The sequence below is a fragment of the Crassostrea angulata genome, chromosome 6 (assembly GCF_025612915.1).
Source record: "Crassostrea angulata isolate pt1a10 chromosome 6, ASM2561291v2, whole genome shotgun sequence".
Taxonomy (NCBI): Eukaryota; Metazoa; Mollusca; class Bivalvia; order Ostreida; family Ostreidae; genus Magallana; species Magallana angulata.
This window is the reverse complement of record NC_069116.1, coordinates 12,164,266-12,181,279: the sequence shown is the minus strand read 5'-3', so window position 1 is coordinate 12,181,279 and position 17,014 is coordinate 12,164,266. Positions and strand designations below refer to the sequence as shown.

Here is a 17,014-nt window from a genome sequence, read left to right as displayed (position 1 = left end):
GCCCCACCCTACCCCTCAGAGTCATGATTTGAACTAACTTGAATCTACACAAGTTTCAAAAACTTTAACAAGCTCTAAGAACCTTAACCTCCGCCATAAGACACACCATGCATGAAGTTTGGTGAAGTTAGGACCAGTAGTAACTTAGAAATGGCTATCAAAGGGCACATTTACTACGATGAATATGTGCAAAAAAATTACATAGTCTAACAGATGCTAATTTCATAACTTATTTCGAAAGAAAGTACAACGCAAAATTGAGATTTCTCCTTAGAAAGGTAAATGACCATGTCCATTTATAGTAAAACATTGAGGGGAGGGGGGGGGGGCTGTTTAACATGGTTTAATATATAAATAATATACTTTATTGATATTTAAATGAAAAAAACATTTTAAAGTTTAGTAACATTCCAGTTATTTTCTTACCATATTGCCATGTCTCTGGCTAGAAATATCTTATTTAAATTTCAAGTGAGTGCAAGGACGAACTTGTTGACCACCCAGACTCAAAGTAAAGATAACCCACAGTAAGTTATCTCTCTTTGAAGGGTCACAAGATTTGCAAGTTATAATATCCACAGCTCTTAAAATAGAAGGGAAATGTGTGTGAATAAGAAATCTACAAAGCCGTCAAGCAAGAAGACACAACTTGTAGAAAATCAGTCAGACATTTAGGTTTGCTGGTACTGGCACTGAGGATCGGGCCCGCCATCTATCATATTTGGTACAGTATGGTACTATAGGGTTATTATCAGGAGACAAATGAGCGGTCTGAACAAATTAAGGCTGTTCGCAGGGCCTTGTGCAGCGCCATCAAAGTCTCCAATTCATATCCATTTGGACTACGTAAGCAAAAAAAAAGGTACATTAGCATTGAATTTAATTTCAGTGTGACCTAATTTAGGACAGGTCTTTAGAATAAACATTAATCAATTTCCTCCAAATTTATTCAGTTACCTGATTTTACTGTTAGAATGTAACCAATATTTTCAATAAATGACTTTTAAAATTGTTTCCGGAGATAATGATCGGGTATCATTTCGCGGACTTGGGCCACGTGCAGTCTCCAGGTGTTGTTAATTCCCCCATCACACACATTACCCCCGTGATTAAGCTGTGAATTGCCTGTCCTATGTTCGTACTCGCAGTAGTTCTACCTATTGTACGGCTTGCTGACTCTGAGGCATCTTCAGAAGCCTTAATGGCAGTGGGATTCAAAGCTTTTACATGGGCCATTAAAAGACCAATTATAGGCATCATGTGTGATTTTTTGGCTACCCGTGTTTTCTGCCTTTCCATGTGGCACTATCTGATTAGAGGACCATTAGACGTGACATCTGTGTCCTGTGATTAGGCCAGAGGGTGGGGTGGAGGGGGAGGGCCACAATGGACTGATTAAACGGTTACCGCACCCACCATTACACAACCGACGAGTCACCCTCAGAATGACATAAACGTATCCTGTAATAATTGGACGAAATGGAGTGTTTAAGAAAATATAACATAATCGGACGACCACCTTCAATCAAAAGGAAACGTATAAAAAGTGGCAACAACCTTAGTAAATAAACAAAGAAGCGTCCGAATAAAAAAATACTGAGGTGTAGACCCGTCTGAGGGGGTCATAATTGTCATCGGTTTTATTTATCAAGTATTCGTTCATTATATCAAGGTGTATCAGATCAGCCATCTACAAGAAAGGGCTTCGACCTTCCTCACAAAGCGCGCGCCTTTTGACGTCTGCTTGTCCCGATGACTTACTGCACACGGCCTGTAGTATGGATTTCATCCCGGGTTCAACGTCCTTCAGAATGTAGTCCGTAATTATTATTTCTCTGTCTTAGCTTTCAACATGTACACATTCACTATTGTTAATTCATAAATAGACTCGTTAGACATTGTGTAAAAGATGCGAACGTGGACATATATTCATGATATTAGCCTTTACACAACAAAGTGACTTAGTTCTTTAACTTGGACACTGTTTGACTAGTCTAATTAAAATTAGCCCTATAGCGTATTGCAGAGGTTACAAATTGTAATTCCTTTGCCATTTTCCATCGATGTAAACAGTAATTTTTGTTTATTTTCTAACACAAAACAGTTGCTGAAACGAGGTCGAGTTAAATTAAATTCTTCCATAAACATGATAACTTCTCTATGTGACCATAATTTTCACCACATTTATATTCTGCCAAAACAGTGGACTGCCACTATTCACAGTTTAGTCCACTTCTTTTGTTATTTTATCATTAATGGGGGAAACTTCAATAACTGTTGTCGGAACTGCGGTCCTGGCGTCAATCATCTTCTGTCCCCCTTTTAATGAGAAAACGTTCTGTGATTTTATGAAGGCGATTGTCGCCATCACAAAGTGATTAAAGGTCATTTGATAACAAGAGTATCGAGTAACCGAGACCCCGGTCCTATCGGGTCAATTCGAGGTCCGAGGCTGATACACGCCATAAAATAGAACTTAAACCAAAGAAAGACAACTCTAGTAAAACTTATTTAATCAACAACATGGCAAATAAGCTCAACAAAGTTACACATGCATACAACGCTACAGTCCATACATCCACAATAAGTATTCCTGCCACACACTCTCTCCCTCACCCACCGCCACTATGAGGGTGCAGCACAGGCTCTTCTGATACTCATTTCCTGGAAATACATAGTCATTAAGAATTAAAATAGGGCAACTTTTTTTTCAAGACCGACATCATGATCCAAATTTTCAGAAATTGTTAAAAAAAAAAGATATGAAATTTTGTGTGTGAAGTCAGGTGAATGAATTTATGTAAACTGCACTCTTCACTAGAAAATCAGCATATATGAAATGAGATTTGAACAAAATTTTAAATAGGAAATTTTCATTTGTTTTCAATCTTTTCTGTGTGTGATTGGAGTTGGTGGTGGTGTGTCTATTATTTTTATAAATTCATGTAAAAATGTTTCTTTAATTCGAATAGTTGTTTTTACCTATCAACTCTTTTTTTTCTTTCAGAAAAAGTATTGAAAAACAGCTAGTACCGTAAGAAAAATATGGCCTTAGCAATAATAAAACAGATTTCTGATATTACAAAAAATATAATAAAACTATCAGAAAATTCAGACAGATATTTGTTAAAATATACAATTTTACCCATTTATCCATCAGCTCTGTGAATGTGTATTTACTGGGCATCTGAAGTAACAATCGAGACAGGGATTCTTGTATGGAAGACAGGAAAGGACTTGATTCTGAAATTCAAAAAAGATGCCACCATAATAAAACAAATCAAAGACAATGGGTACATACTCACTCTTTGTTGGGTTTGCTTTCCACTGATGGTCAAACCCCCATAAACCAGAAGTACCCTTTTTATAACCTACTAAACAGAGGTCAAATTTCCTTCATTTCAGATCACACTTTTCAGAGGTAAAAGTGCATCATGTCAACCATGTAACAAGTACTCGGACATGGGTCTTCATAAATGTGTGCTTCATAAAGAAAAGTTGGGTTTTTTTTAATTTTAGAGACAATATTTGGGTTTAAAAGAAGCTTAAAATTGAATGCATTCAGGAAGATGAGAATAGAAGTAAGCCATGTATTTTTGTATTGAAATATATCATAGACAGATCATTTCTAAATCTAAAGAGACTGCCCACTTACCATAGTCCTGTGTCTTTGTGTCACACTGGGGGCTGACCTGGGGGTACAGCTCGGGAACCTTCACTGAAATGGGCGGGACACAGGGCAAATTCTTGTCATCTACAACAAACAATGTCACCTCACCATCACTAAATCAATATCACCTCAACCATCACTGAATCAATGATACCACCTCAACCATCACTGAATCAGACAATGATATCACCTCAACCGACACTGAATCAGACAATGATATCACCTCAACCGTCACTGAATCAGACAACAATATCCCCTCACTAATCACTGAATAAGACAACAATATCGCCTCACTTATCACTGAATTAGACAACAATATCGCCTAATTTATCACTGAATCAGACATCGATATCACCTCACTCATCAATCAACCAGACAATGATATCACCTCACTTATCACTCAATCAAACAATTAAATCAAGTCTGTATATCATAATTTCCTAATAAATATGTCATTTTAATAGAAAACAAGAGATGTTTATAAAACACTTATGCCCCCCTCCCTTGGAAACATCCACAAAGAAAATAAACGTAAACTGCAAATAACTGGAATTTTTTTTTTAATTCCAAGGGGTATAACTCTGTTGAAAATTGCTCTATCATACCCAATATCGAACTTGACCTAGATATTATCATGATAAACCTGTATACCAAATCTCCTTCCAATATGTTCATCCTCTGCGAAGAAAATGAGTGGAAACTGCAAATAACTGGAATTTTTCTACGTCCAAGGGCCATAAATCTGTCAAAAATTGCTCGATCGTACCCAATATCACACTTGACCTAGATCTTATCATGATAAACCTGTATACAAATTTCATTTCAATATGTTCATCCTCTGTGAAGAAAAAGAACGGAAACTGTTGGTGGACCGACTGACAGACCGACCGACAGACAGCAGCAAAGCAATATGCCCTCCCTTCTTCGAAAGGGGCATAAAAATCCACTACTTCATAAAGCAATAACTAAATACATGTATGTCCACTGTACTGATAGCATGGCAATACAATTAACAAATACTTTTTTCACATATTTACCTATTTTACAGACAAGATGGACATCTTTAGATTTGGAGTGCTGCGTTGGGTCCAGATTAACACGGAATCGGCTGCCGAGCCGAGCAATCTCTCCCTGCAGGATGTGAGGAATATCTTCATCTTCCTCAACCTCTTCTCTCTTCCTCTTTTTTGGTGGAGGGCTTGGGGCTCTGATAAATACAACATAATGAACTACTGTACAGTTTTGAAATATTTGCTGGAAATACATAGATTGCAAATGGTTCTGGTTACATTTTAAACTTTTGAATGACCTCAAGATTTAGAACTGAGTGAGATTTTCAAAGAAAGCAAAATTTTAAAATCACATATTAAAAGAATAAACTAGGATAAATTTCTTCAGTCCTTTATCTCTTCTAAAAATAAAATGGCTTGATTAAGTCAATAGCCTGCCTATCTGATCTACAATGCAGAGAGAGTATCATACCTGATTGGTGCCCCAAACAAAGCAGTCATTGCAGGCCCAAACGTCTGCTGTAAAGCATGGTTAAACATGGGAGATTTCATGTTGGTCGCCACGGCATCCAGTAATGGCTGACACATGTGCATGGGAGTGGAAGTAATGGTGGTTGTGGCAGATGGGACAGATCCGACTCCAGGCTGAACCGAAAAATGGGACATTTCATCACACACACCAAATTAATGCAAATCAACATTAGCTTTCTATGTGTATAAGTTTTAACTTTGAGGAAACACCATTACTTCAAAGGTCAAAATAATGGAAACCAATAAAACTTACAATAACTAAAAGGTGTACAGGCCAAGATCCGTGACTGATAGTAATACTCATACTTACAGGCTTTGCCATTTCCAAGCTGTCCAAAACTTGTTCACATTTCAGTAAGGTTGCCATTGGTAATCTAAAATATTAGACCATTTCATTAACGTAAAAACAGATGTATCACAAATAAAAAAAACAGTGGAATTTTTTTTCTACTTTTGGACAGGTCTATATATTTACCTTTTGGATGGGTCTGTTAAAATCTTTAAAAGATTTTCCATTTTACTGATGTCCTTTTTGCTCTCTAAAAAAAAAATGTTCATTAGTAAATTTTTTTGATTTCCTAGTTCACTGTGTAAAAGACATTCATTACAAAAATTTAAAACTCATTTACATGTATTGTAAAATAGATTCTTTGTTTTGAAAATAATTGACTTTAATGCATCCAGGAATTTTTGAATTTCTACATTCTAAGTTCACATCATGATTCAATCTCCTGCCATGTTGCTTCATGGATTAACACTTGTCAATTGTGAACGAGACGAAGACTTGGTATAACCAATATTGGAAGAACTACTGTTAACATGTACACTTACCTTCATCTTTGCCAGTGGTCAGTCGGTTGATCATTCTCTTCAGTGGTTCGATATACTTCTGTAACTGTTTCAGTTTATCCAGGTAGGCTTGTTCTTCATGTGACCTTGGAGTGTTGGGGCTGGGTGAATTAGGACCACCTATAAGGAAAAACAGACCATTACAGAACCCACAGCTGTAGACCAATGTTATAATAGGACAAGGGGCCAATAGGCCTTAACGGTCACCTGAGTAGCATATAACTAATACACAAACTTGTCGAGGAGTCTAATATATGCATTTAATTGGGTTTCATTCTGGAGTAGAAATATTATAATTTTGTAATGACGACCACCTCCCTGCCTGAAATCTTTCAAAAAGAACTATGAAACCTTTAATTTTGGCGAAAAACTTAAAGATCTGGTCAACAAAATCATGAATTCAGTTTTCCTTTCAGGTGTGTGGGAGTAAAGAAAATAATTTTTAAACATTATATGCATTAACACCTATACATCCATTTTGGCCCTGTCCTAGAGTCAAATTCCATACTCCAGGGGACATGAAATTTAAAATTTTAGAAGATGACTTCCTGGTAAACATAATTATGAAGTCAGTTTTTCATACAGATGTGTGAGAATAGAGAAGATTTTAAAACATTATATGCATTAACACTATATTGCCATATTGCCCCTCCCCCTCTATGTCCTGAACCCCTGGTCCAGGGGCCATGAATTTCACAATTTAGGTAGTTTACCCAGGTGAGCTAAAAAACAAATAAAATATTTTCCAGAAAATAACTCTTTTTTATATTTTGAATTGTGAAGTTTATATTTTTCTCATTGGACACAGTCTATGTACAGTAAATGTAAAGCCTCCTCCCAGACCTTTGGGAGAACACTGCACTTACATGTTGTATTGATTGTGTAGGAAGCAATGTTCAATCAATAGGCTGTATGATATTTAATACAAGGGTTTGATCATTGCAATACTTTTTCACATTTTATACATCACTTAAATGATTGAATGATTCCAACAGCAACACGACACTTGATATATACTCCACAGAGCTGAGCATAAAATTACTTCACTGATTCGTGTATAGATGTTGTATCGGTAATATATATACAGGACTGCCTACATGATTATGTATTCATTGATAGTATTTGATTGAAGCTACAACTGGTCTAAATAAATCATAAATTCTATAAAAATCAATACCGGTATTTATTTTCCAATAATGGCTCAAATTTCAGCCTCATTACTTCAACATTTACTCATTCATAATCACAAGAATCACTGAAAAACTTCCATAGCCTCATGTGCTTTACATATTTTTTGTCATTTGGTATAAGAAACTCAGTAAATCAAATTGACTACTGATAACTGTTGACAATTTCTCTTCTATGAACTATACATTTATTAAAAAAAATTTAAGACAATGACAAGCTAAATACTGAGTATACAGTTTAATTATTTTCAGCCTCTATAAACTCACAAATACTTCCATGGAGCTTTCATGTGTGCTTACCTCTCAGTGTTGCTAACAGTTCAACCCAACCCCCACATGTATTATGAGACTAGTCCCTTAGAGCAGTAAGAACAGTTATTTACAAAGAATATTTCTCCATAGAAAACAATATACCAGTACATTTAGTATGACAGTTTTCAAAACCAAAAGTAAATTTTCTACAACTGCCTCTATTGAATCATGGCAGATAATTGTGAAAAGACAACACAACTGAAACACATAATGCTTTTTTAAAATCGTTTCAGTTTCTCCACATACCTGGTGTGTTTAGGACTCTGGGGGAGTTTCCACGAGGATTGGCGACCATTCCCTGTGGGGAGGGGGACATCATCATGCTGCTGATGGAGGGGGGCTTTGGTGAGGGCACGGCTTGCTGGCTGTACAAAAATATCCCGACGTACAACTATACTCGTACTTATCATCAGTCACACATCTGTGTTTTTCATGACCTGAGTTTATACTTCCTTTAATCCTATTTACACTTTAGTAACACAAATTTTGATTGAATATTTGAATACACTCTGTTTCTACATTTAAAATTTGATCAAAACTACATTTTGTACAGCTGAACATCAAGATTAGACTAATTTCCACACTATCAGAAAGTACACTTACGAACTTGCATTAGGACCAGCTTGCATCTGGATTCCATAAAAGAGAAGAACAATAAAATTACTGAAAATCTATCAGATATTTAAAGAATATATCTCAGGTATAATAACAAATAAAAACTTCTTTCCATATTGGAAACCATGAAGTAACCTTCCCCAAAAAAGTTTCTTCACCTGCTGACCAAAGGCCATTTGAGAAGCCTGGCTGATGTTCCCAATGGATGTTTGGGGTCTTTGTTGTTGCATTCCCATGGACACCATAGGCATTCCAGGTTGTTGCATACCTGCTTGTTGCATTCCAGGTTGCTGCATAACCCCTTGTTGCATTCCCCCTTGCTGTAATCCACCTTGTTGCATTCCTCCCTGTTGCATACCCTGTTGCATTCCAGGTTGCTGCATCACACCTTGTTGCATCCCCCCTTGCTGTAATCCACTTTGTTGCATTCCGCCTTGTTGCATACCCTGTTGCATTCCTTGCTGCATTCCAGGTTGCTGCATTCCTCCACCCTGCATTGCCTGTTGGTATGTCATCCCAACCTGTTTAATACAAAAGTTTTGCAGACAATGAAAAAGGCATGCAAATAGCATCTTGTACATAATTTTCTAAATTATTAGAGCAACAACTATCCAATATGTAAAAATTTCTAGGAAAAATTCAATTTAATTATTATCACTGAAAGATCAGTTCGAAGGTAATTGTCAATCAATTTCATATCAGTTTATAACCAAGTAAGTAAGAGAAGACTGACTGAGTTTGCAGGGAGTGGCTGAGCCATCGTCTGAACATGCTGAGCAGACGTCACCAAGAACGCATCCTGTCTCTGTAGAAATAACGAGACAGTATCAATTCATTCATCATTTTCCCTCTGTCACTAAAACTTTAATAAAAGCATCCTTTCAAGATAATATACTGTATTCCATTCAGGAAACAAAAAAAACACTGTCCAATGATTGGACACTTCTGCGTTCTCTTCTGTTTCTGTTCTGAATCAGTGCGTACACTGTCCCCTGTTTCAGGCAGTGACTGCTTTTGATGATTGTCATTTTCTATTTCCATGGCACTTCAATTCAAGGGTTTTTTATTTGCAGTGAATGAAACAGCCAATACCAAACTGTTTCTATACTTTCTATATACGTGTACAAGTCGAGTCTTTGGAAGAAAAAACTATTTTAGTCAATAGTTGAATGTTTATATAACTGGACAGTTATTTTAAGATACATATTGGCAGATCCTTTTTACACCTTTGGAAAATTAAAAATTCAACATTTTGCCAAAAAAATTTCAAAAGTTCTATCGAATTATTTTTTTGGATTAGGGTTAAAATGATTTTATTTTTACTGAAAACAACAGCAGTAAAGTTTAATCTAATGGAAGTTCAGTATTTCAAAATAAATGTATGTATATCATATTTATATACTGTGGAATTAGTAGATCCTAAGATCAATAAAATTATCTAATTCATCTAACCTGGGTGAGTTTTGCCGTATAGCCAACATAATTGTATGCATGTCATCCCCATTTACTAATCTAGAACCATTTTCTCAAATTCAGCTTACAGACATGACTGTATATATATAAAAAAAAAACAATTTATTTGAGGATTTATAACTGAATTAACAAACAACTGACCTAAGCCTCATAAAAGATTGACAAAAAAACACCCCAACTTTGATTTGTCATTGTGTATTAACAACTAACTTAAATACCCCACATTGTATGCATCAAAAATTAATAGTTATTTAGAGACCTTATTTTGTGTATCAACAGCCAACTTAGAGATTCACTTCATGGATCAAGATCCAACTTTAAGAACTCACTGTTTGTATCAAAATGAACTTAGAGACCTCGTCATACATAAGAACATGATACGGAGATTATCAGTAGCCAAATTAGAGACCTTATTTTATACAGACTTTGTAGTTACCTCAAGTTGTGGTCGCTGCTGTTGCTGCTGCATCTGTAGGTGTCTTTGTTGCTGTTGCTGCTGCATGAGCAGCCGTTGCTGTTGCTGGATGTGCTGCTGCTGATTCATCATCCCTACAAGACAGTTTCTCTGTAATTACTGACGGACTCTCTACAGTAGACAGCGGTCTGTCTCTGACATATGGGTTGATGTCATTGCATCAACAGTGCTCGGTTGTGTCGTACAACCTCAAGTATTTATTTCTAACTCTACCAAACTCAAGCTCTTGACAATCTATTAATATTCATTAAACTTCCTGATTTCATTGATTTCATTGATTGCTGTTTTTAAAAAAATATTCTAAATATAAACTTTGGAATGTGTTTGGGAAACTTGAAGCATTTCTTATATTCATGTGACAACATACCTTATTAAAATGAAGAAAAAAAATGGGAATTAAAAATATAATAAAAATTGCTAATTTACATGTAGTAGCAAAAGTAATAAATGAAAATACAACATAACAAGGAAGTTAATGAAACTGATGGTGACATCCTCTTCATGTTTTCAAAAAATATAGTGAAAATTATTGATTTCAAATATACTGGTAATTAGAGAAATGTTTGCTGTACCATGGACTGATAATTTATTTCACAACCCATCACCAAACATTGAGTCATGTTTCCATAAATGAATAACAATTTGTAAAAAGAAGTCAGAGTGAATTACCAGTGTATGTTGGATGATGAAAAATCACAGAATATAATCTTAGCATTTAATCTTTAACTTATTAGCAATATTACATAAATTTCATTGTGATCAATTGAATAGCTTCAGGTATCCCATTTTCTAATTAATAAATTATTTATTAATTTAGACTCATTAATTAAACAGAAAGGGTTCTGTTGAAGGAAAAAACATTGTTAACTATGAGAATGAGATAATACTAATATATTTATATGAAATGAAAGCTAGTACACATATATGCTAATATATTTTTTTTTAAAATAGTAATGGAAAAAATGAAGACCTTTTCTTTTTATACATGTATTGGAGTCACCTTTAATCACATTACAGAAAAGTCCATGTTACAAAATATAGACTTTGATCTCTATCTTCTATTTGCATCTTTCGATCATGTCCCGATAAAGCACTGGGAATATACTGTAAACGTATTACATTTGGCTGTATATTCTATTTAGCGTTTTTGGCGGAATGCAGCTTCCACTAAATCAAGTACATCGCTAAATGCCATGCATATATGTATAAGAATATTCACATTCAGGAATATGCTAATTCAAATCCACGCCAACTTGTTCAAAAACTATTTTCCGCCAAATATTGTTCACGCCAAATATAATACCGTACGTTAACTAACGTTTACATTATTATAAAGATTTCAATGCAACGGACAAGACAATTTCTTCACAGCACCCCACTCAATAATTTTATAGTGCAGTTAGAGTTGTCTGCCCTTCAGAGTACAATAGAATGAGAACTGCCATCTACAGTGTATGGCCGTTTGTAATTAATTTAAGTACTCTTATCATTACAATAGATCATGTTAAGATAAAAGTAATTTGATGCTTAATTTGCATTTATTCACTGCCAATTCAGAACATGTAACAGTATTCAATTAAAGTTTACCATTGAGGGAGTCAGCAAGATAGACTTGCTCTCGGGGAACTGGAATCTTTCCATTATATAACTCCCTCAATGGTATACTCTAACTCTTAATATATATATTAATATATACATAATATTAATACGGATACAAACAATAAATCAGAAAAAAGTTCATTATAATTTTAATGAAACAAACAAGTAATAACAAAAAAAATCAAAACCGTTTTAACAACTATCTTCAATTGATAACAAACAATATAGAAACTCAGTTCATTGAATATCACAATAAATTCTTATCATTTAAATAATTGAATTCGGTATCTACGCTACTTTGAGATGTTAAAGGTAACAAGCACCCAAAATCTGCAAATCGCCATTTTGTTTGTTATCTTTTGCTACTGAAAACTGGTTATTTGATAATGAATATTCATGATTTCGAAACTTTTACTTCGATTAGAGAAAAATTGCAAATTGTTCTGAGTAGGGGTGTATCAGTTCATAGAACTGACACACCTTTTTGCAGGGAATCAGTCTGTTGGCAGTGATTTTCAGGGAGTCAGCGAAGTATATCGAATAACTCTTATATAGTAAAAAATAAGTAGAGGTATAAAAATATTCGTCTTTGCTATATAAATATGAATGAGGATATACAAAAGGAAATCCTTCAAATTCTACAGTATAGAATTATTTTAAAATCTTAATGCTTAGTAACACACCATTGATATGAGGAAAATATCATGATACAATGCACCTAATATTTATTAATTCATTTCAAATCTAAATTAGTTTTGATTATCAATCTGCTGATACTATTCCAGTGATTTGTTATGTTGCATAAATAGTTAAAAAAAGTTCTCTAACTGCATCTCATCCATAAAAATACACAATTTTTGTCATAAGGATATATAAGAGCACTATTTTGCAAAGTATGGACAATGATTTTTTAATTTATCAACTTTTTAGGCATGAAAATGTGAAGGTATGCTTAAAACAGTGATTGACGAACAATTGAATATATGGGGTATGCGTATATGTTGGATTGTTACAGTAAAATTAATCTAATTATACATCAAGATTTTTGGTGTTTTTCTTTTTCATGAGATGTTAGTTAGTTGATTAAAAGCAATTTTATTTGCATTTCTCATAATATAAATATAAAAGGCAGGAGCTACCTTAATTGACAGAAAGGAAGATATAGAGGTTATCATTGAAAATTTGATACAAAAGTATTTATAATGGGGCTTCATGTATCCGAAAGCCAGATATCTGGATAATTCAGTTTTCAGATGATTTCGTTTGAGAACAGAATTTTTATATTTTGTATTGTATTTTGTACTTTTAACTAAAACAATGTGTTACAATAAATTTTGCCTCAGTAATTGAATGATATAAAAGATGTTAGGCTGTTTTTTATTGCTTATTTTGAGTGTTTAATACATTGTTTGTAAAATTCTTAACTGGTATGTTACTTGTAGCGAGTACTGGCTTCAGTTTACCGGTATTTAGAATGTAGCAGAGATGAGTTTTTAAATTAAATTGAGGCCAGTCTAAGTGATCATGGGGGTATATTTTAATCTTAGCTGAACATGATTTCATTTAGAATAGCTTTGGTTCTGTCTTTAAAAATAAGCTTGAGCAATTATCAATATCAGTGTGGCCATAAAAACAGCCAACATTCAACTTCTGTCAACATATAGCATGATTATGCATTTTTCTAGAATGAAGAGAAATGCTGATCATTGACTTGCTTTGGAACAAGTCAATGACAATGAATTGCTTTTGGACATTTGATACATTTCTGGTGTTAGATTATTTTTAACAAGAGGCCCACAGGCCTAATTGCTCGCCTGAAAAACAATTTTTAACGAGGCTTTCGCGCAGCATTTCATTTGTATTGTGACGTCACCTTTCTGCTTGGTTGACGCCATGGCGTGATAGTTTCAACTGCAGATATTCAGCGAAATTTGTTGAAAATAGCTTGTTTGATGCGTAAAATTGATAATATATTGAAGAATAAACATAAAAGTCTCGAAGTATAAACTATATTTGGACACGGGTCGAAAATGTGAAGAGGGTTCAACAAGTCTAGCCCTCCGTCACGTTTTCTTAACCCGCCTAAATATAGCTTAATTCATATATTTCAAGACAGTTACCAGGTATTTTATATTTATGACCCTTAATATGCGAATTTTTTATCTATTTATTACTTAAATATGTCTGAATGTTTTAATAATACTGTAAAGATCACCATTTCCACCTTTGTCAAATAAAAAATAGCCATTATCTGACAAATCTGGGAAATTGGGCATACAAAAAACAACTTTGATAAGACCCCCAGAACAAACCAGGAGGTAAAATGTTTTTTTTATTTGACCATTTGATGCCTTTTAGCAATAACTTTAATATGTAGAACAGAAAACAAAATCCCTAGGGCAGAAATTTTAAAAAAATGTGCAAAATTGATACATTTCAAACAAAATCCCATAGGGTCCTATGTTAAAAATCAGCAAACTTTGAGATGAACCCTTAAACAAACGGTGTGGTAAATGTCTTATTTTTTTTATCTTAAATAATAATTATATCAGTAGAAATTCATGTAAAAAATTTCATTCAAAAATCTAGGGCAGAACAAATTAGACCCGGCCTCGTTAAATGAGAGATAGTATCCTTTTCTACTTTTTTTATATAACACTCTAAAAAGTGGAGACAGGTGGTAAAAAAATTGAAAAATAAATTCCTCTTTAATTGGTATGCTTGCACGATTAAGTTATTTATAAACTGTGAGAACATGACAAATAAAGAAAAAGAAATAAAAAAGACATTTAGGCTCCACTGCTCACCTTAGCAACAATGCTTTGATATGATCAAAGCAGTTAAATGGCCTTTATAAATCCCTACAGAAGACAAAATATGTCTTAAGTTTTTTAACATAACAGTAAGATGAAGTCAAACAACATGAAAAAAAATTTTCAACATAAATTTTCAGATCTGTGCGCTTGCCTTCATATCTTAAAAAATATAATAGGCTTCAAATCATGAAGAAGAACATTATTATGTTAATAAAACTACAACGGTGTCCCCTTTCTTATACAATCATGATATGAACCAAACTTAGAGTTTTCATATTCATTTCACAATAAAAAGCCTCCAAGTTTTTCAAATTTTTTTTTTTTTGAAAAATTGTTTCTTTATTTCAATGTTGACTCCATTTCAAAGAACCTTCTTTACCCCATGACAACACTTGACTACTGTATACAGTACATGAAAGTCTCTACTTATGATGGTAACGGGTGGTTTCGCTCCGATCACTTGTTCGCGCTGAGTGGTTTCGCGCCGAGTGGTTTCGCCCCTTTTCAATATAAATATATTAATATATAAATATTATTAACGATCAGGGATTACCTGTATTTATCGATCTAAGCAAACCCCAAATAATTGCTAACGTTGTGTTTTATGGAATAGTTTAAAATTATCGTGATTTCACCTAATCGAGCTGTCTTAATTAATGCCTTTTATAAACATTTGTGTAGTGAAAGCATTTTTAGCCAATTTTCCGTGAGCCATTATATATCCGTGAATTCAGTTAGTTATGTAAAATTTTAACATTACTTACATAGCTTTCTTAATGCCTTTATGAACATTTGTCATGTTGAGAGTGAAATCATTTTTTGCCAATTTTCCGTGATTTCACTAAATTATGTATAATGTTCTGATGATATATTTTATGGTAATTAAAATCAAGGGTGCTCTTGATAATTATGCTCACCAACTTATGGCAGTAGAGGCAGCATTCACGAACCATTTCTTTGATATACTCTTTCAGAATACTGGTTCCAAAAACGCGCTAACGATTTCTTGAGATACTCATCATTTAGTTCTCCAAATAAGATCGCAGTCAAAGCTATTTATTTAACGGTTTCATTGATGGTGGATTAATTGCCGACTTATTGAACTGTTCAAGCAATGTTCGTTCATGTGTATAAAATTATTGTCTAATTAAACTAAATTACTTTCTAAAACATTTAATTGACCACTTTTGTGTAGATAGAAATAATTTAAATTACGTATTAAAAAACAAAAGCAACAAGCTATGTGTATTGTAGTGTTTATTAATACAATCCGGGCGAATCCACTCGGGGCGAACATGTATTCGGAGCGAAACCACTCAGCGCGAACAAGCGATCGGAGCGAAACCACCCGGATTCCTTATGATAAGGTGTTAACATAACTGGACACATGGCTCTGGTAAAAAAGAAGATGAAACAACCCTCCCTCCACTTAAAAGGGGCAGTGATCCTTCATTTAATTATTTATTTACTAATAAACCCCTCATCTACAGATGTTTGGAACCAAGTTTGGTTACAGTTGGAATTGATGCTTCAAGATGATGAAAATGTGAAAAGTAAAAGCACAACAGATGATGATAATTTAATCAGAAATGCTCATTAGAGCCTCATGCTTCAGAGAACTAAAAATATACCAAAAAACAAAAAGGAAAGAATATAAACTTTTGAAATTGCCAAATAAAGAAAAATTAAATATAATGAAAATAAATCTTCAAATTCATGTCTACTCACAAGAAAATTCAGACAAATCAGTTTGGTCCAACCACACAGACACATCCTCTGTTTGATCATTTGATAGTTCTTATATCAAATAACACAAAACAAAGGACATTACAGTAAGACAGGGGCAGAAAAACCAACTACTTCCTATAAGTAAGCTTCCTGTTCAAATTATATCATCTGACAGTAACAGGTGCATTAGAATTTCTGAGTACATACCCTGTTGTCCTACAGGGCCTATGCCTTGAACTGTTAAGTTTTGAAGGGCCCCGATGGGGTCAGGCATGGGTTGGGACATTCCGGCAGCCCCCGGGGGCATCCCCTGAGGAATTCCCATTCCCCCTGGTCCTTTAGGTTTGTCTCTGTTGGCATCTACAAAACAAAATCCGAGTTTTTCAAAACTACAGCACATAAACATTTTTTTCAGCTTGAGTGTTTGTTATACTTATGCATGCACACATCAAGAGGAGGAGGGTGTTGGGGGGGGGGGGGGGGAGGGTCTGGACCCTTCACCCCCCCCCCCCATGGGAAAATTCAAATATTTCAAACTCTCATAAAAAAGGACAATACACATATAGAGTCAAATTTGACCCCAAGATTTAACATTTTTCAATGTGTTTCAGACACATCGAATTGTTCTGTTATTCAGTAGTAGAGTTGGTATAAGATATATATTTCATCTATTTAACTCATTTTATTTCACTCATTGGATTCAATCAAAATCAGTCAAATACGTGCATTTTTCTTATCTTTCTATAGTA

The 17,014-nt window shown here is 34.3% G+C and overlaps 1 protein-coding gene across 4 annotated transcripts in view; it reads right to left on the bottom strand.

The window, feature by feature from the left end:
* Positions 1–2,496: 2,496 nt before the first annotated feature.
* The window catches only part of LOC128187981 (mediator of RNA polymerase II transcription subunit 15-like), a 39,155-nt gene continuing 24,637 nt past the window's right edge, over positions 2,497–17,014 (bottom strand). For all 4 annotated transcript variants that reach the window (XM_052858729.1, XM_052858728.1, XM_052858730.1 and 1 more), the window contains 14 exons: positions 16,473–16,625; positions 10,084–10,196; positions 8,908–8,979; positions 8,333–8,695; positions 8,163–8,188; positions 7,806–7,924; positions 6,043–6,180; positions 5,687–5,750; positions 5,522–5,585; positions 5,153–5,325; positions 4,708–4,877; positions 3,656–3,754; positions 3,146–3,243; positions 2,497–2,664 (listed from right to left, as the gene is read on the bottom strand). In XM_052858729.1, the coding sequence (XP_052714689.1) occupies positions 2,626–2,664; positions 3,146–3,243; positions 3,656–3,754; positions 4,708–4,877; positions 5,153–5,325; positions 5,522–5,585; positions 5,687–5,750; positions 6,043–6,180; positions 7,806–7,924; positions 8,163–8,188; positions 8,333–8,695; positions 8,908–8,979; positions 10,084–10,196; positions 16,473–16,625 (1,691 nt within the window). In that variant the 3' untranslated portion in view covers positions 2,497–2,625. The remainder of the gene's footprint in view (positions 2,665–3,145; positions 3,244–3,655; positions 3,755–4,707; positions 4,878–5,152; positions 5,326–5,521; positions 5,586–5,686; positions 5,751–6,042; positions 6,181–7,805; positions 7,925–8,162; positions 8,189–8,332; positions 8,696–8,907; positions 8,980–10,083; positions 10,197–16,472; positions 16,626–17,014) is intronic.